Raw genomic sequence first — 20,638 nt, forward strand, 5'->3', positions numbered from 1 at the left:
TAATTCCTGTGTGCAGTAAAAACCCTGTTTGTGATTATCATTTTCTTCGCACCATAATGAAGTAGGCCTGTCGGCCAGCAAGGGGGGGCTCTGTGGTTAGCACTGTCTATAAAGGTGCTCTCCCTGTGTTTGCCTGTGTTTTTAATTTTTTATTTGGCTTCCTCCCACACAAAAAGAAAGAAGACAGGTTAAGCATTAGGAGTACTCCTACCCCTTTTCCCAAACAAGGCCCTGGCATCAGAATGACAGTTGCCTGCTGGTTGCCCACGGGGGGAGAAGAAGTTTCCAACAAAAAGTTCCCTTAGAAAAAGTCCTGCACACTGACCATTATGCAAGCAATCATTTATTTAAAAAAATACGTTTCGGTCTTAGATTTTTTAGATAAATTTACACATTCACCTCAACCATGGCCTTTAATATTTTGGTTGACTGACCAGGACCAATCAGGTCCGGCTCTTGAATGACATCATTCATTCACAAAGTGGCACTCTCATCACGGACTGTGAACAGCAAAAGGCAGAAAAATTACCACTCAGTACATTTAAAAACAATGGATAATCAGACCAGTTATGTTCTAGGCTCATAATCAATGCATAGTCATTAGCCCAATACCTTTCTACACTTAAGCAGAGAGGACACAGTCCATTCAAAAGTGGATCATTACATTGGTTAAATTTACATTGTAGCAGTCCATATGCCCCTGTACAATGAACAGTTCCTTAGGATAAACAAATGAGGAAAAAAATAAGGAAAAAAACAACAAAGAATTCCCAACAGGGATCGGTAATGTGCATCTTTACAGTATTAAACATAGCTTCAGTTCAACTTCAGTAAGTAAGTTTGAGATGAGTAATTGCATAATATGGCAGATCTCATTGTTTTCAAGTGACTGTTGTGCTCCAGTAAGTGTTTGAGGTGTTGCCAGACTTGCCAAATCTTTTCATTAAACAGATAGTATCAGTTTAATTAAATTGTGCCTGGATGTGCCTCTGTGACTCTAATTATGCACTAACTGTCCTTTGGCAGAGAGATACGGATGGTGCAGCTTGTTTTTGTGAACACCAGTTTCTGAATGAGCTGTCCCTTTTGGGTTTAAAAAATGGTGATTGAATGAAAGAAGACCATGACTAAGAGTTGGGGTACTGAAGTTCTAATTAAATGTTGTATCACACCACCCAGTGATGTGATTTATTCTGCCCTACAAAGCCAAAGAGCAGTATCAGCAAAAACGCCAAACTGAGAAAAACAGCTTTTTGTGTTTTTCTTACACCAAATATAAGCATCCAATTACATTTAACAACAAAGGGTACAATTAGATAGATCAAAGGGAGGTGAATATTAAACATTTAGTTTTTTGACAGTCAGGCAAAATTTGGTAGTTTTATAGGCTATACTGCGCTTTGCATTACTGCATATACTTACATGGCTATACAATAACATATAGCAGTAAGTGTAGCAATTGATCATAATCACTTGTTTATATCATAAATCAAATCAAATAATTTATTGAGGAGGCACTTACTACATTTTCTACAGATTTGCTGCTTGATGCCTTAACAATGGCACAACTCCGTCATTTATAAAAATGTATGTAAACATATATGAACAAAATCAATTGGGTATTCTTGTAGACCTTCATGTCAAGCAATATTGCATTGCTGCACACCAAAACCTTTGCACACTGCTGCTTATAGTATTGTCAAAGTACAGTATATGTTAATTATTACCAAACTATTACTATTATATTATATTTATTTATATAATATTTATTATATAACAAACAAAAAACACAAGCGTTATTAGATTCATATATTTTAATTGTATCACAAAAGATCTGTCTTTTATGGCAATCATTAACGTATTGCTTTTATTTCAGTTTGGGAATAGGTCTTCACATGTAATTACAAACAGTTTAAGTTTAATCATTCAGGGAATGAACTCCTCCCCTTGAGTCTGGGCTGGGGGCGGGGGAGACGTCTCTCTCCAGTATTTTAAATTTGTACTTCAGTAACTTTTTTTAAACACTAGCTGTCAGTATTACACGTTAATTTTGACCTTTTTAAGGTAATTTCTCTAAGGTATTCCCCAAGGTATCGTTGCTATCCCAATGCTGTAAAAAAGCTAATGCTAGCTAGAAAGAGGTAAACAGACACAACTGACAAAAAAAAGGGTTAAGAGGTTTAAAACTTACCAATTTTGGGTACCTTGTTGTTTAAGGCAAGTTTCACCAGCATTTTTCCACGTAAAAGTGAAACCATTTTGACAGTTCCTTTCTTCTCTGAGAGAGGTTTTTATAGCATACAGTAACTGTATGCTATAAAACTTGACTCATGCCACTTAGCTAGTTGCAACAATGTTCATACTGATACAAAGGCAAACTGCAGTATCATAGTGAAACCAAGGCAGACTGCAGTACGGGCAGATACTGCATTCTGCCTTGGTTTCACTCTACTTTTCTATACAAACTGCAAATTAAAAATGTAAATTTATATAAGAAATTTATTACGTAGCCATATGAAATTTTAACAGATTGAAGAGCAGATCCTCCACTTGTTATTTGTGCAAAAAAATGTTTTTTGAAAAATTGGAGATACTGCTCTTAGCCTTTGTAGGGCAGTATTGCTTCTCATGCTATGGTATTCACCTTTTTATAGAATCGAAATTAACTGATAAAATTGAATTATTCAATGACCTATCCACAACCAAAGAGCATCAAATTGGGCAGCAGCATGTGGGGAAGCAGGATGAAGAAAGGAAATTCAGCCAGTGTTTAACTGAGCATCACTGTGCAGCGTTTCTGCTGTTCTCTTTATTAAAGCTGAGTCCAGTCAGAAGGTGGCAGCACTGCCCTGTTTACTCGTACAAGCCAACTCCAACCTGTTCTTAGATTACTTCCTCCTGGCCAAGAGGTCAGGAGTCCAAAACATGGCCGCTATCCAGAAGTGAGGGGCCAGAGAAATAGAAAAGGGGGAGCTGTCTTCAGCCTGACTGTAGTTTTACAAATTGCTGCAGCCATATAGGTATTGACCTTTAACTTCAGGAAACTTTCTTTCAAAAGTCTTTGCAAAGTTTCATGCCATGTTTGGTCGCACTTCACTTCTATGTATGTGTATGTGTGTGTGTGTGTGTGTGTGTGTATATATATATATATATATATATATATATATATATATATATACATACATACATACATACATACATACTGTACATACTATAGATTATTTTCAGTGGTCATTTTCTGCACCATCAAGCCATTCTAATGTTCACTGAAGTCAGCACTTCAACTGGAATAACTACAGTAGTCTTTTCATCATAAGGTGAATATTTTCAGATGCAAAGCTGTTTAAACATGGTTCTGTCCTGACCAGCTTGGCCACCGTAAACCTGCCATACTATTTGCTCTGGAGGGATGTGAAGCGAGTTGTCAGTTTGTAACAGAATATCAGGTGTCAAAGTGGCGGAAAGTCTGTCGTGGGAGGCCTCCTTCTTTCTGTGTCTGGATAGGAATAGAAGCAGTGCAGAGGCATGCCTAGCCTGAAAGCGTCCCAGATAAGCCTGCGTTCGACTAAGTAGGTTAAAAAATGCTGATGTGGCGTGAGGTCGTTGCTGCCCCTTTGGATATGCTGTAACCTCGTTATCAGTGTCTGAGCCTCTTGGGCAGAGAGGTGTGAGGAATCTTGCAGTACAGTTTGCTTCTTGCCCATTTCTGCTACCCAATTATACACGTGGGACTGATTTGAAACAAAAGGCTTTATTAAAAAATTAGGTGCAACTAAGGAATCTAGCTATTATCACATTAATGTGATTAATCATAAATGGAAAATACTATTTTTAGTGAATGAGCTTACTTGCTAGAACTCAGCTGGCTGTGATTGCTTCTGTTTAACTTGGCTAAACAAGGTTTATGATCTCCCCAGTGCTCTTTAAAATCTGGTTGCATAAAACTATGATCAGTGCGTAGCTCTTAAATAGCAGAGGTTCAGTGTTTAAAGGTTGTCCCTGGTCCAGCATGCCATGTAGATCCAACCCACATGTAACATGGAGCAGCTCAGAGAAAAACTGTGTATGCTGCACACGCTATTTACTGTGTGTGGCACATAGCTTAGCATATATATACACAGTATATACTGTATAAAGTGTGTAAGTGTTCTTTTAAACTGTGCAACAGCTGTGTCCGATGTGTCCTCTTATTAAAAGTGCAGCTGAAATTGTATTTAATCTTAAATAACAAAATCAAGTAAAAAATAATAATAATTAGATTTAAAAAAAAATGTATTTTCAAATTAAAAAAACTAAGAAGAACACGTAGTACTGTCTGAATTCACATGATTCAGACAAATAATTATAAAGAGATTACGTCCTAGGCCCTTTACAAATTGCATCACAATTAATTTCTTTATCTCAAACGGTGGTAATCTTTAAACATGTATAGATTTTTAACCAATTCACAATGCATCACCAAATAAATAAATAAATAACAACTAAATTAAAAAACTTCATATCTAACTGTCATAGCTTTTCAGTGTTTCTAACTTGATGCATAGCATTGTGTTGAGGCCATAGGTTGACACCCATGTCAAGCTCACTTTATTTTTGCTACACTAGTAACGGGACTAGGGGACGGCAATGTTATTATTTGGTCCACCGCTTTGGTCCAGTCTGAAATATCACAACATCTGTTGGATGGATTGCCATGAAATTTGGTACACACATGCATATCCCCATCAGGATTAAGTTTGACAACTTTCTATCCCTTAACCTTTCCTGTTGCATGATCATCAGGACAAATATTTTCCCCTAAATACTTTGGTTTCTGACCAAATATCTGCAATCTGACATTCCTGTTAGCTTCAGCTGTACTTTTTGTATAGTGCTAATTAGCAAGTGCCGACTTGCTAAACAAAGTTGGTGAACATGGTCAACATTGCCTGCTAAATAGCAGCATGCTAACATTGTGATTGTGAGCATTAGCATGCTGGCGTTAGCCTGTAGCTTGCACTGTGCACTGCATACTGTATAGACACGTTACAGCCTCACAGAGCCACTAGCATGGCTGTAGAGTCTTATGTTATGTGCGACTCTGCTCTACTGAATTCGACTCACCCGTGTTTGGTTTTACATTAGCAAAAGCGGTGGATAGTACCTTGTACTTTTTTTGGTACCACCTCGGTGAGTTTCAAGTGAGCTAAGCCTCATATTAAAAGGTGGATTGAAAACTCTGCAATTATTAGTAATTTAGTAATTTTGCAATTTCACATTGAATTATTATACCTGCTACGAGTAAAGAAAAATGTTTTACGTTTAAAAAATCTCCACAAGCCATTTCCAACTGCCAGTCTCTCTCACCTCTGCAACTATAGGTAGGTCCATAACACAACACAAGATAAAGACAATGGGTGAATGTCAGGCAGGCCTAGTTGTCCCTTGTTTCATGGGTTATTCTGTTTCTTATGGCTGATCCTTTTTTTTTTTTTTTTTTTTTTTTTTGTCCCCAAAACAACAAAAAGATTTATTTCATATGATGAGTAAATAAATATGATACAAGTGATGCACTCAACACCTACTCAAATGTCAATCAGGAGACCTGGTGGCCTGGAGGTTTGAGACACTAACCAGGTGAATTTAAAAAAAAACAAAAGGTCACACAATTTGAACTTCCACTTGAACTTGGCATTCTTTGACCACTTGAAAATATATCATAGACTGTTAATATTAGTGGACAAAGCATCCGGTTCGGCCAAGTACTGCAAATGCGTTAGTGCCTTAAACCTGCATTCTATCTGAATCCCAGCAGGGGGCGACACATGCGGTTGCAAAAGGAGTTTGGTTTCTGTAGAAGTCTATGAGAAAGTGACCCTACTTCTCACTTGATTTATTACCTCAGTAAACATCTTCATAATGAGTTTATGGTCTCAGTCGCTAGTTTTAAGTCTTCTGCAACCCAGAATGATGTTCATTTTTTGAATTATGATCTTGTTGATTTTAAAATCGGCGATAAAGCGGGGGGTGTTTTAGGGCGTGGCTATGATGTGATTGCCAGTGAAAGCGTGTAACGTAACGTAGAGTGTAAGGAGCTCCTCCCTCACTCCTCCCTCTCGTCTAAAATCGTCACATCCGCAACCAGGACGGCTGCGCCCGTTACGGCAAACTCGGCGACTCACAGCAGATCACCACAAACCAATGGGTGACGTCACACATGCTCTGTCCACTAATATTGTACAGTCTATGCCTGGGATTCAGTTTACATTTGCAATGTAGACATCATCAATATAAAGATTTTGGAATTACATAATACTGCAGAGTTTACAGTGTCAGCTTTATAATGTAGTCCTCATTATGAAGCATTTCTGTGCAGTGTAAACACACAGCGTAGTCATTTCCTGCTGTGGATTGTAGGTGACACAAGGTTTTGTTTGTGACTGTTTATGGCCTGGTGGTAGTAAGCGGATCTATATATATATACACATAGAATATCATCGTTAACCGCTGTCAGCAGCTGCTCTGGCAGGCTATTTTAAGCACTCTGAAATGTAATATCAGTAGAGGTAATGCACTGAGCAGCGTGATGTTTTCTAACACGACAAGCTTCACCTGCCCAGTCCCCTCACACGTTTGCACACAAACCTTTCATCCTGGGACCAAGAGAGCTATGTCCCAACAAGCATGCCCAGGGCATAACGACAGCTCTCCAGTGGCTTTGTCCACTTTCAGCCCCAGTTGAATGAAGTAGTCAACAGGCCAGCGACATAGAGAACACTTTAAAGTAGGTCAGACTGATTCAGGGATGAAGCTCGGCTGAATGGAGTGGTTCATAAAGGTTTTTATAAAGGTTTTAAAAAAGTCTTTTACAGTTTATCTCAATCGTTTTGGCACAACCATCGAATGACTATTAAACTTTGTCAAACTATATGACCATTTATATGAACATTTGGTCATTTGTTCACATGACTATCGTCATTTATAGTTGCTCTGGCACAAAATGCATTGAGTAAGCCTTGCAGGTCAAAAGTAGTTTGCTATTGAATCATATTATTCTATAATGCAATTCTACTTCTTCTACGTTCATTGTGTAAATCCCTACATGCAAAATGGAGCAACCAACAATCATAATAACCTGACTCACACACACACACACACTTTAGGCCTGTACTGATATATATACAGTATATATATATATATATATAATCAGTACAGGCCTAAAGTTTGGACACACCTTCTCATTCAATGTGTTTCCTTTTTATTTTCATGACTATTTACATTGTAGATTCTCACTGAAGGCATCACAACTATGAATGAACACATGTGGAATTATGTACTTAACAAAAAAGTGTGAAATAACTGAAAACATGTCTTATATTTTAGATTCTTCAAAGTAGCCACCCTTTGCTTTTTTATTAATAAGGGAAGAAATTCCACTAATTAACCCTGACAAGGTACACCTGTGAAGTGAAAACCATTTCAGGTGACTACCTCATGAAGCTCATTGAGAGAACACCAAGGGTTTGCAGAGTTATCAAAAAAAGCAAAGGGTGGCTACTTTGAAGAATCTAAAATATAAGACATGTTTTCAGTTATTTCACACTTTTTTTAAGTATAATTCCATATGTGTTCATTCATAGTTTTGATGCCTTCAGTGAGAATATACAATGTAAATAGTCATGAAAATAAAGTAACTCACTGTACTATGTATATATGTGTGTGTGTGTGTGTGTGTGTGTGTGTGTGTGTATGTATGTATGTATGTATATATATATATATATATATATATATATATATATATATATATATATATATATATATATATATATATATATATATATACATACATACATACATACACACACACTATATATGTATGTATATATATATATATATATATATATATATACATACATACACACACTGTATATATATGTGTGTGTATATATATATATATATATATATATATATATATATATATATGTATGTATGTATGTATGTATATATATATATATATATATATATATATATATATATATATATATATATATATATATATATATATATATATTTTTTAGATTCTTCAAAGTAGCCACCCTTTGCTTTTTTTTTTTGATAACTCTGCAAACCCTTGGTGTTCTCTCAATATATATATATATATATATATATATATATATATATATATATATATATATATATATATATATATATATATATATATATATATATATATATATATATATATATATATATATATATATATATATATATATATGTATATATATATATATGTATATATGTGTATATATATATATATATATATATATATATATATATATGTATATATGTGTGTGTATATGTATGTATATATGTGTGTGTGTGTGTGTGTGTGTGTGTGTGTGTATATATATATATGTATGTATGTATGTGTTTGCTCACAATTTAGAACAACCAAACGCTGACAGGTGAGGATATCACAGCAGATTGTGGGGGGATGGGCGGGAGGGGTGAATGCGTTATGCCAAATGTTTTTCCCTCGTTGCGCTGCAATATTTTCTTTTTTCTTGCACGTATTGTACAACAGTTCCTGATAATTTTGCTGTTTTGTATATATATTTTTCTGTACAAGCTTCCTTTCTGTTTGGCTGGTGTGTGCATACTTTGAGCAAGAATAGTGTGTGTGTGTGCCGTGGCTGACATCAATACTATTCGGCTGCCTAAATATACAATTTTAGCAACTGGACAATATTACAGAGGGTAACTTAGAGTACACTGTCATTTGACAAGATGTCTTTGCATTGTGACAGTCTAGTTCTAAGCAATGCTAAAGGAACCTTTTTGGTTTGATGGCAATGATTTATATTATATACAGTGGGGGAAATAAGTATTTGACCCCTTGCTGATTTTGCAGGTTTGCCCACTTACAAAGAATGCAAAAATCTACAATTTTAATCATATGTACATTCTAACAGTGAAAGACAGAATCCCAAAGAAAAATCCAGAAAATCACATCATATGAATTTATTAAAATTGATAACCATCTGATGAGGAAAAACAAGTATTTGACCCCCTGGACAAACAGCATGTTAATATTTTGTAGAAAAGCCATTATTGGTCAGCACAGATGTCAAACGGTTTTTATAGTTGGTGACAAGGTTTGTGCACATTTCGGCAGGGATGTTGGCCCACCTCCCCTGCAGACAGCCTCCAAATCATTCAGGTTCCGAGGTTGTCGCCTGGCAACTCAATTTTAAGCTCCCTCCAAAGATTTTCAATCGGATTCAGGTCTGGAGACTGGCTAGGCCACTCCAGAACCTTGATGTGCTTCTTCTTCAGCCACTCTTTTGTTGCTTTGGCGGTGTGCTTAGGGTCGTTGTCGTGCTGAAACACCCATCCTCGACCCATCTTCAGCTCTCTCACTGAGGGAAGGAGATGTCGGTCCAGAATTCCACGATACATGGCCCCGTCCATCCTCCCCTCAATACGATGGAGTTGTCCCGTCCCCTTGGCTGAAAAGCACCCCCAAAGCATGATGTTGCCACCACCATGCTTGACGGTGGGGATGGTGTTCTTTGGGTTGTACTCGGTGTTCTTTGCCCTCCAAACACGACGAGTTGAGTTGAGGCCAAAAAGTTCTATTTTGGTCTCATCTGACCACATCACCTTCTTCCAGGCCTCTTTTGAGTCGTCCAGGTGGTGAATGGCGAACTTCATGCGGGCCTGTACATGTTTCTTCTTGAGCAGGGGAACCTTGCGTGCGCTGCAGGATTTCAATCCATGACGGGCGTAGTGTGTTACCAACCGTTTCTTTTGTAACTGTGGTCCCAGCTGCCTTCAGTTGATTCATCAGTTCCCCCTTGTGGTTTTGGGATGATTCCTCACCGTTCGCATGATCAGGGACACCCCACGAGGCAAGATCTTGTGTGGAGGCCCAGACCGAGGAGGTTGGCGGTGGTGTGGTGCTTCTTCCATTTCCTGATAACTGCACCGACAGTTGATCTTTTCTCTCAAGTTGCTTTCCGATTCTCTTGTAGACCATCCCAGCCTTGTGCAGATCAACAATCTTGTCCCTGATGTCCGTAGAAAGCTCTTTGGTCTTGCCCATGGTGGTGATGTTGGATGCTGGTTGTTTGGGTGTTGACAGGTGTCTTTTATACAGGTAACGAGGTGAGGCAGGTGTATTTGATGTAGATAATTGGTTCGGATTGGGTCTGTGTCTTAAAGAAAGACTAACTGGCTTGTAGGAGCCAGAATACTTGCTGTTTGTCCAGGGGGTCAAATACTTGTTTTTCCTCATCAGATGGTTATCAATTTTAATAAATTCATATGATGTGATTTTCTGGAATTTTCTTTGGGATTCTGTCTTTCACTGTTAGAATGTACATATGATTAAAATTGTAGATTTTTGCATTCTTTGTAAGTGGGCAAACCTGCAAAATCAGCAAGGGGTCAAATACTTATTTCCCCCACTGTACATTTGTAACGAGTTAATTATTTTGATTGATTAATCACCTTTTGCAGGTCACACAGTGATGTGCTGAATGTACTACGTGGTGTGAGGATTGTACTTAGAGTTTTGACAAGTTTGTTTCCCTAAATGTGCCAAAGCAATTGAGAAAAACTGTAAATTTAGAATTAGCTGTGGCATTTTCTTTTGTGTGCTGTGTTAAGATAGTTGTTGAATTGAATCACTCTTGAGTCAGTTTGTCCATATTTCATGTTTTTGTTTTTACTCTGTATTTTCAGGTGTTTTGGTTTTATATTTCTGGGTTTGTGTTTTTGTATTTAAATTGTCCAGCTCTTTCCTTAATTATTATCAGATTGTTAGAATCATTATATCCTAATGCAGTGATGAAAATAGGCAGCATTGTTAGGAATAATGGTGCTGCAGTGAACAGAAGTAAAAATATCAGTTTTGTGTCAATCAGTAGAAAGTTAAGAACCTGCTAAATAGAGTGAAATTGAAACAATTTAAAATCAATGCTTCTTTTTTAATAATTCATTTCTGTTTTCAATACTCCCACATTAGAGAAAGTGTTTCATTATCTGGGCCGTCAGTAATAACAACATTTGTGAACAGACTCTATTTTTTATCTGCTAAACAAGACCATTGCCCATCTGTGCTACTCTGCAGTCATTTAAACCCAAATGAGATTGAAGATGACAGGTCCTTGATACTCTCTACTGGGGCAACAGATTTATTCCTGTGTGAGCCACACTCACTAATGACTAATGACTTAGCTGACAGCTCTGACTGCTCATCACCGCTCAGCTACTTTTTCAGTTCTTTTGGAAACTCTCATCACTCTGACACCAGTTGATAGGATGTTTGGTACAACTTGTGTGATGTTAAGGTAGATCAAATGAAAATTAAGTCATAAGACCTGTTGAGTGAGCATTGTGCTGGTGTTCACCGGACTCGGTTTAAAACAAATAGCCTTTTAAATGCTACATTGTTGGCCATCATCCAGTCATATGGTAATTTAGGAGGCAATTTGGCCTTGTGTGCTGTCATTAATTTGGCATGCAGGTAACACACCAGTCTTAATTTTGTTTTAATGATAACTAAACTCCTGGCATTTGCTCACCCCTGTTTTGAAATAAGGAAATTACGGGTCTAACAGTAAATGAGTGCTGGATCTAATCATGTGGATTTTGAAAAGTAACTGTTAAGCATTTTAAATAATCTGTAAAGTGTTAACTTTGAGAACAGAATTTGTGGTGGGACATGGATGTTTTTGCCATATTGCCCATCCCTTGTTCAATGTTAGTCATTATGTTATTTATTTAAGCAAATTCTTGGTATTCAAACAACAAAACATACACTGGAAATTAAACTGATCCAGGATGTTTTCATCTGACTATTTTGGGGCTGAAATGTACACCTATATGTACATGGTTATGCAATGTATTTTAACCTTTTGCTGCACAGCTAAAATAACCATAGTCAAGCAATACACAGAATGACAGCACAGTCGGGGTCCTGTTGACAGACCAGCCTGAGGAATGCAGAGATCAGATATTCTGGATCAGCATTGGTTCTAACATCATAAAATGGTTTAGGGCTGTCCCAAACGATTATTTTGTAAACGATTAATCTAGCAATTATTTTTTCGATTATTTGACTAATCTAATGATTCATTTTTCAATTAATCTAACGATTCATTTTTCAATTAGCGATTATTTTCCCATTGCTCAATTATTAACAATTTACACAAAACTAATTTCAATAAGGTTAAAATCTCTATTTATTAAAATTGTTTAATACTGCACTGTTCAAGTAAAATGAATTTGTAGTGTAACCTGAAGCCAGATGTAGGCTATCAATCCAACCACAAAATAAAGTCACTTTCAGGAGGAATACAAAAATAAAAACTTAAGGTAAACAGAGCAAGTGCAAAAAGAGTAGTGTACGAGAGATTAACCTGTATTTGCTTTTTTAACCATAGGTAAAATAATGAATACGCTCTTGTTTAACATCCAAGCTCTTTTCCCTTTAATTTAACTTAATTAATTATTTGTATCTAAAGGCTGGTTAAGCACTGTAGGGAGGAGAAGTTGGACAGTTTTATTTGTCTTGTTCCAGTGATTGGCACATCTGGGTGATGACGTCGGATATGCGTTAGCATGTTAGATGTATTTCCACTCACATACCCAACAACTGCTGAACAACGCTGACACAGTCCTCGTCTTATCCACCACTCTCTTGCCTGTAGCCTACTACTGGAACTGACTCGAAGACCGAAGTTTTCGAGGCGGGGACGGCGTGAGACGAGAAGGCATGACACGGGAGGCTCCAGACTGCAGCCATACAGTCTCGAAGTTTTGCCAAACTTGTCGACGCATTTATGTAATCGATGACATCGACGAATCGGCCCTTCCCTAAAATGGTTCCTGAGCCCTGGCCAGATGTGTTTACACTTAGTTTTAAAATGTGTTTCGGCGATCGGAAGAGGACTGCCGACACATCGCTGTTCACCCATGCGTCTCCAGCTGACCAATTGTTTAGATTTCATTACTGCAAAATGATGAATGGGCACGCAACACTTCACTTCTCAACTCATTATAAAATGGGCAAGTTATAGAGCATTGGCGTGCCAAAACCACCACCCCGTCCTGCATTGATGATGTCGCATTAGCGTTTAAACTACAAAAGATATGTGGTCGAATGCCTCCCAGTCCACCTCGGCAAGTGGTTTGAGTGATCTGATCGCAATGCGTCTCTTTAGTCGTTCAAACTTGTGTTAGCGCTGTCCACTTCTGATCGCCCAAGATGCATTTTAAAACCAAGTATGAACAGGGTCCAAACACAATTCAATCAGGAGAGACTTGTTTGCAGATTTGCAAAAGGTTTAATGTACAAGAGCATGTAGCTGTACAGTGTATTGGAGATTGAACTCCAACGTTATATTAATACATTTAATATAGGGGTAGGGAACCATGATGTAACCCCCCGATGGAATCCAGACACCGGTGGTGGCGGAGAAGGGCCAGAAGACCAGACCGAGGAGGTACTGGAGCAACAGCCAGAGAACCACTACGACAGGAGACGGAAGGGGAGGAGGAGGGTTGAACGCCTTTCCTGGAATGACAGCTGATAGCACAGGGAGAGAAGCAGATTTTAAAACGGTGACGTGATGCTGTGATAGGCCTATGGGATCCTTGGCCGTTCCTGATTGGTTTATCAGAAGTTGACGCCTCCAGTGCTGATTCGCTTTAGGGGAACCTGATTACTTGTTAGGTCTTCCTGAAAGAATTTGCGCTGAGCTTCATTAGATACTATTTGAAGAAATAAAACTGTAGCAGTACAATAAAAAGAACAATACAGTAAACATGAACTAAATCCAAAGAGCGGAAGTGACTTCTGTCATTGATGTTACACACTGAAGAATAATCCTAATCAGTTCCACTTAGCGAGGTTTATGGTTATTCAAGTACGGAAATCAGTACTGGGGAAGAATAAGTGGGATCTATGCTTCTCTGTCACGTTGATACCGTATGAGCATCATGCCTTACGTTTCCTCTCTGTCTCGCTCTGTTCCAGGTGCCAATGAAGTTTCCACCTCCAAGAAGCCTCGGCGCAGAGGCCTTCTCGACAGTCTCTTCTGCTGTCTATGTCGCAAAGAATCAGAGCCACCGCCACTAAAAAACAATTCCCCCCTTTTGGTAGAAGAAAATGGGACTCTGTCAAAAGTAAGTTCACCTCTTAACATCCCTTTCTCACTCTCTTGTGATGTCAACTTTCTCTCCCCCTTATCGTCTTTGAGCAGCATGTGTTCAGCATGATTGACAACCGTGTGAAGCGTGAAACATGTTTTAGCCGCTCACAGCTTTTCATGTTTACAAGAGCACCTCTCCTGCTGAGAAGTAGTACAGCAGTGTTTAAAAAATACTCCATGTTAAGACATCTATCAAGATGACTGGGTGTCATGGTCAGAAGGGCAGACATAGTGTAAATATTACAGAGACGTGTGATCTGAAGATCACTGCATTGCAAAAATCAGCAAAAAACAGCTACTGTAGATGTGCTACGAGCAAGGCACATTCCACTAATCATCAGAAGGGAATGAGAGCATATGGTATTTCCTGGATTCAAAAGGGTTTCATTTTAGAAACAATTATAATAATTAATTATCAATTAATTATTAAATAGTGTATTAATAAATACAGAATTCCTGTGTAAAGCTTGTTTGAATAGGAAAAATGTGAATGATTAGGATCTTTACATACAGTATGCTAAAACAGTGCCTGATAGTCCATCAATGATTGACCACTATCACGTTACCTAACATTTTTGGACAATTGACAATACTTCCGGTGGAAAATATATATATTCTTGGAAAACAGCATGGTTTTGGCTGTTATGTTCTGAAGTGGTCAAGACGTTCTCAGGTGTCCATTTCAGATTTATGCCTTAGTTCAGCCTTTTATAGAGATTTGATATTCCAGAAGTTATTTGTCACGTCTTTCCAAGTCCCTAAAATAAATTGCTTGGTGTCTGGCAAAGGGGTGGGTCGAGTCAAGTGCTAGGCTCAGTTTTGGTTGTGACAAACTGTCATATCAACGTGCATGCTGCTCCTGTTGCTGTTTCTCTCTCTGGGGGCTGTGCTCGCAGTGACTCCCCTTCCCCCCTCACCAGTCATGTGACTAACCACTCTCAATGGACCCTCCAGTCATTTGGACTTGGACTCTGCATGATCCGGAACCAAAGCATGGACTAAAAACATTGAACAAACTAAATCCAGACTAAGAAATCATTTCCTGATGTATTTGGAAAACTCTGAGCAAAGTAAAGTCTCCGGGGAAGGGCAGCTGTCTACTGAAGCCATGCTTGCTGAACAATGCCAGGTTCCCAAATTAACAGAAGCGGCCGATTTAACCAGCCCTTCAAAGGGAAGTGCTGAACTTGGCATACAGGTCCTTGTGGAATATACTGAGCAGACTGTTGTCAGCAAAGAAATGGACCCTTCTATCCTTTGTGTGGAACACTGCAACATGACTAGAGAGGAGACGGAACCCTGCACATATTGCAATGGACACTCTGAGAGCTTTGAGCAATGCTCAGAAAGCGACGGATTTTTTGAATCCGACCAGATTGCTGATGAGTGTGAGACTTCGGGGTTAAGCCAACTATTTGACGAATGTGCTCAACACTGTGAGTGCTTTAAACCTTGCAAGTCCTCTGAGCACTGTGCTAATCATAGCTTAGCTTCCGAATGTAGCCCTTGCTGTGAACACTGTGCAAAGAACCTCCAATTATTTCAGCAATGCAAGCCCTCTGATCAACAGTTTGAGTCTTCTGACTTTGAGCCAAATACATTGGCAGTGAACCATGATGGTTTTGGGCAGTGTGAAATGTCTGATTTCATACCGGAATGCACAGACCACCTCGACTTTGTGCAACATGACGAGCCTTCTGATCAGCAGTGTGAGTGCTTTGAACCAGACACATCAACAGAGGACTCTAAGCAATGTGAAATGACTGGTTTCACACCTAATGTCTCTGACTCAGTGGACTTACTGGACTGTGGCACGGAACGTTTTGAGTATGATGAATGCACAGATGATGATGATGATGATGATGATGATGATGATGAAGAAGAGCGCTGTCAACCTGAACAAGAAGATGAGCAAACTGAATCTGAGCCTATTGACGAAGAGTCCTGCACGTCATCAGAGGATGTCAATTCCTCACATTTCGACATACCTGCTCATGTTTATTTCGATAACCGTGAAGATGTTCACTTTGCAAGTGAATGCTGTGAGCCACACCAGCTCACCGAGGAAAACTCTCCACATGACACTGCATTAAACATGTCCACGGATCACTGTGAAATGTGTGAAACGGATTACTCTGAAACAAGCCAAGAGTACGATCAACAATGTGCTACTTCAGAGCAGTGTTTTGATAAGACCTCAGAGTTTGGAATTGAAGAAGACGGTTCCTCTGATTGTTCTTCTATTGAAACCAAATCCTTTAAGACTTGTCCTGATGGCAGCATTCCCTCAGACCTCTGCTCTGATTCATCTGGGGAATCCCAAAAGACCGCTCAAGAATATTCAAGCGATGAGCATACGCACTGGGAATCTTTTGAAGAAGATGACGAAATGGAGCAAAGCAATATAAACGGCAGTAATGAGGATCAAAACATAACCCCTACTGTTGATAGTGTTATTGAGGATTACTTTGATCTATTTGACAGAGCTGACTATTGCGGAAACACGTTTGCACAAAAGCAACGTTACATCTCCTGCTTCGACGGGGGAGATATCCATGACCGCTTGCATCTTGAGGAAGTCCAATCTGAGGCACAGAAACGTGCCAAAAATGTATACAAATCTAAAGAAATCAAAAAAACAATTGATGTCCGGGAAACTGATGCATTTTTGGATGCTCCTGAAGAGGCATGTGAAGATACTTATGAGGAAGATGCAAGTCAGAGAGGTGATGCCTCTACTGGGTCTTGTGAGTCAGAGGAGCAAGCTGAAGACTGGATTAAAGAATCCGGATCAAGTTTATCAGGGGATGAAGATGAAGATGACGGATCAGAAGTTTATGCCCTTTATGCAGAGAATTGTGAGGAAGATGAGGACACTAATCTGCTCGACAGCCATGTTCCTGAAATCTACAATGAAGAAGAAGCTGAGGTCTGCCTGTCCTCTGGTAATAAGGACATTATGAGTGCGCCATATGCAGATGACATCTCTGTTGAAGGTGATGCTTATGAAGATGAAAGCTTTGTTGCTGAGAAATATGACTCTCTTTGTGACAATGCCTCTGGACATTTACAGACAACTTTCATTGTTACTGTGCCCGAAGACAAAGTATTTATGGCATGTTCAGAAATGGAGCCATATTGGTCACTTGTAGATCACGAGGGAAATGAAGAGATGTGTGAGCCAGGTGTTGAGGAATACTATGTATATCAGATTAAAAGCATTCAGTCGTCTGTTAAACAAGCCCTGAATGGATTTATTATGGAAGGAAGATCATATGATCAGATGATTACTGGGGATGCTTCATGGAATGAAAGAGAAGATGCTCTTTTATCCCTGAAAGCAGTCCGATTTGAAATTACTGAAGTTATTGAACTTAGTGAGAATTTTGCCAACTGCTCTGTTGTGGAAAAAACAGCCAACAAACAAACTCCGGAATCAGAAGGGGACTTTGGATTAGGTGAACAGGCAAGAGAAATAAAACCTACTTTAGATATTATTCACAGTGTTGTCACACAACTTACAAAAAATGAGGGAAGGACTGAGGAAAACGAGGCCTCTGAAAGAGCGGATTTGGACGAGGACGAGTGGAGCGACGAGATATCCTCGGAGCCTTGTGAATGCGAGTACTGCATTCCGCCAGTAGAGGAGGTATAATACTTCTTTGCACCTTAACTGTGAAGTGTTGATACAGTAGTAGAGTAGATACAATTTGAGTTTTCAGAACTGTGGGAGAAACCATAAATTATGCCAGAATCAAGGCAAATCTGTCATCAATGCTGTTGGTCTATTTTTAAATCATTAAGACTGTACCAGCAACTGTGGAATAAGTTACAAGAGATCTCAGCTTAGCAGACTGTGTGGTATGTGTGTCAAACTCCCATTATCCTCATGTGGCATTTCACTCTACACGGACAAGCACGTGCATCAGTGTTAGAGGCTGCAAGTCTGGTCACACCAGCTTGTTTTTAGCATCAGAATCTCATTAACAAACACCGATCTTCGGCCACTTGTTGAAGGACGGGCCACAGTATGGTGATATTTACATGCTCCATCAACGGGGCAGCAGCTGTAGCATCCAAGGTTTCCTGTAACCCCTCACACAAACACAAGAACACAATTCAGTCTCTTAAGTGACAAGACACACACAGAATGTGCTGTAAGTCTACACCTACAAATTGGGATGGTATTTATTTTTATTATTTATATATACTGTATGTATGTATGTATGTATGTATGTATAGTAATTACTTATAATTTGTCACTGCTGCTCATGTTGGGGGCTTGAAGGCTCAATTAAACTTAAATGGGGTAAGCAAGGAGCATTAGGTCTAAACTCTTTTTGTCTTCAGGTTCCAGCAAAACCGCTGCTTCCCCGGATGAAATCGAATGATGCAGGAAAGATCTGTGTGGTCATTGATTTGGATGAAACACTAGTGCATAGTTCATTTAAGGTAAGCTGGCCTATGTGACCTACTTTCTCTCGTATGTATACTATACACTCTCCTGGGAAAGTTGACCGATGAACAACCACTAGCAGACACTTATTCAAAAGAGATCATTAAATGGATCAGCTTATCCAAAACAAATAATTATGTAATAATATATGTCCATCCAGATAGGTATAGCTTAATTCAATGTATTCTGATGGTATAAGCTTTTGTTTGTGGAAAAATGAGACAGCACTGGCGAAAATATTTTCAGTTTATGTGTTGCTTTCCGTCCGTTCATCTCGGTGTCCCAGGGTTGTATCCGTGTGGGTGGGGGGTAGAATCATGCAATGTTGTCTACGTTTGAAGGTTTCCCATGATTTAAAGGTCCAATGTGTAGGAATTTCTCCCATCTAGCGTTGCGATCGTATATCGCAATCAACCCTCTCGCACCACGCAGTTCAAAGTACGTATTACAGCTACGGTAGCCTTCACGCTTCAAAAAGCCGGTTTCTTGCTCTTTTCAATATCCGTTTTCTTTTTCTGGGCGAAGAAGAAGACTCCTGTTCCTGAAATTTGGATTTTGAATACATGTGGTCCTCCACGTGTGGTCCAACTTGCTGGGGCCGGGAAGCTACAATACCCATTAGCAGCATTAGCAGCACCTGGGAGTTAATTACGTGACAGCGAAATAGCGAAAGGTGGAGCAGTATGTCCTGAATGTCCCTTACCGGCTAACATATTTCAAGATGGAGCATGAATATGGAGCATCTACCCCAGTTCATGCGAATGCAAATGTAAAATTTCAAGCCTAAAGGAATACTTGGAATTCATGGTGGTGGTCAATATTCATGAAAAAGGACAAGTTTGTGAATGGGCAACACAGATTTTGACAATGAACCACTAAAAACGTTACACACTGGACCTTTTTAAAAACATTATGTCACAGGTATAATAAATACAAATTCTTGTCATAAATGCAGAGTATAACTATTTATGACCATTTCTATAGAACTGACACAAGCTTATCACTGCATACATTGTTCATGGGCATAGTGCTGGTTTGTGCCCATTGAGTGTGGTTTCCACTCCATTTCAACACAAAAATGGCACACTTATTTCTTGAACAGGAGCAGTAAGGAGTTTTGTAGTCACCGTGTGGTTATCAAGGCAACCAGCGGAGACTCCAGTAAGTTAGTGTTGCAGAATAAGATATAATCCAGCACACAATTCTCCATGAAACTCTATCTATATATATATATATATATATATATATATATATATATATATATATATATATATATATATATATATATATATATATAGTTGTACTGAAAAAACAAATGTATATATTATACAATTTGTTACAGTAATTAGTCAGCTTTAGAGATGCTGGTAGGTTATAAACCAAGAACCAGTTTTCGCTTTGAGTTTATGCCCTCATTGTCATCCAAAACTTATCATATAACTGTCATCCTCAAGTAGTTTTTGCACTGAGATGTTCATGGACTCATTGGAATACAAAATAGGTCTCACTGAAACCATATTAGACTAAATGTGTGGAATATAGTGAGTAACAATGACATGATTTAAGGTGTTGCTTTTTTCCATGTATTGAAACCTGCTGGCAGTTTTAATGCCAAGATCTAACAAAATGCCATGTAGCTGCACTGTATTGATGTGATAAAAGGTGTCTTTACAGCTAAAAAGTAAACACTAATTGGAAATCACATCACAACTATGAGAATGGCTATACACTGTGGCATGCTGGGTAACTGTAATTGTTTTGCCTATTTAGAGACAATGCAGTCACTGAAAAATCTTTTTTACAAATGCTTTATTTAGAAAATATACATATTTATATTTAAATACAAAAATTTAAAATAACTCCCTTCCATCAAAATTAGTTTAGTCTTTTTCCATTGGTTTCATTTGGACTAAATGGCTTCTTTATATACTTTGGCCTTTAATTACTTCAAGTCATCAGGTTTTAAAACATAGCTAGGACCCTC

The 20,638-nt window shown here is 38.6% G+C and overlaps 1 protein-coding gene across 2 annotated transcripts in view; it reads left to right on the top strand.

Annotated features, from left to right (window-relative positions):
• LOC114563951 (carboxy-terminal domain RNA polymerase II polypeptide A small phosphatase 1) overlaps positions 1-20,638 on the top strand; it is a 32,521-nt gene that overhangs the window by 3,153 nt on the left and 8,730 nt on the right. The window contains exons 2-3 of one of the 2 annotated variants that reach the window (XM_028590991.1): positions 14,024-14,172; positions 18,549-18,650. In XM_028590991.1, coding sequence (XP_028446792.1) covers positions 14,024-14,172; positions 18,549-18,650 — 251 coding nt within the window. Of the gene's footprint in view, positions 1-14,023; positions 14,173-14,673; positions 17,848-18,548; positions 18,651-20,638 lie in introns of those variants that run through there. The other variant, XM_028590990.1, reaches the window with a different exon arrangement.

The sequence above is a fragment of the Perca flavescens genome, chromosome 11 (genome assembly GCF_004354835.1).
Source record: "Perca flavescens isolate YP-PL-M2 chromosome 11, PFLA_1.0, whole genome shotgun sequence".
Lineage (NCBI taxonomy): Eukaryota > Metazoa > Chordata > Actinopteri > Perciformes > Percidae > Perca > Perca flavescens.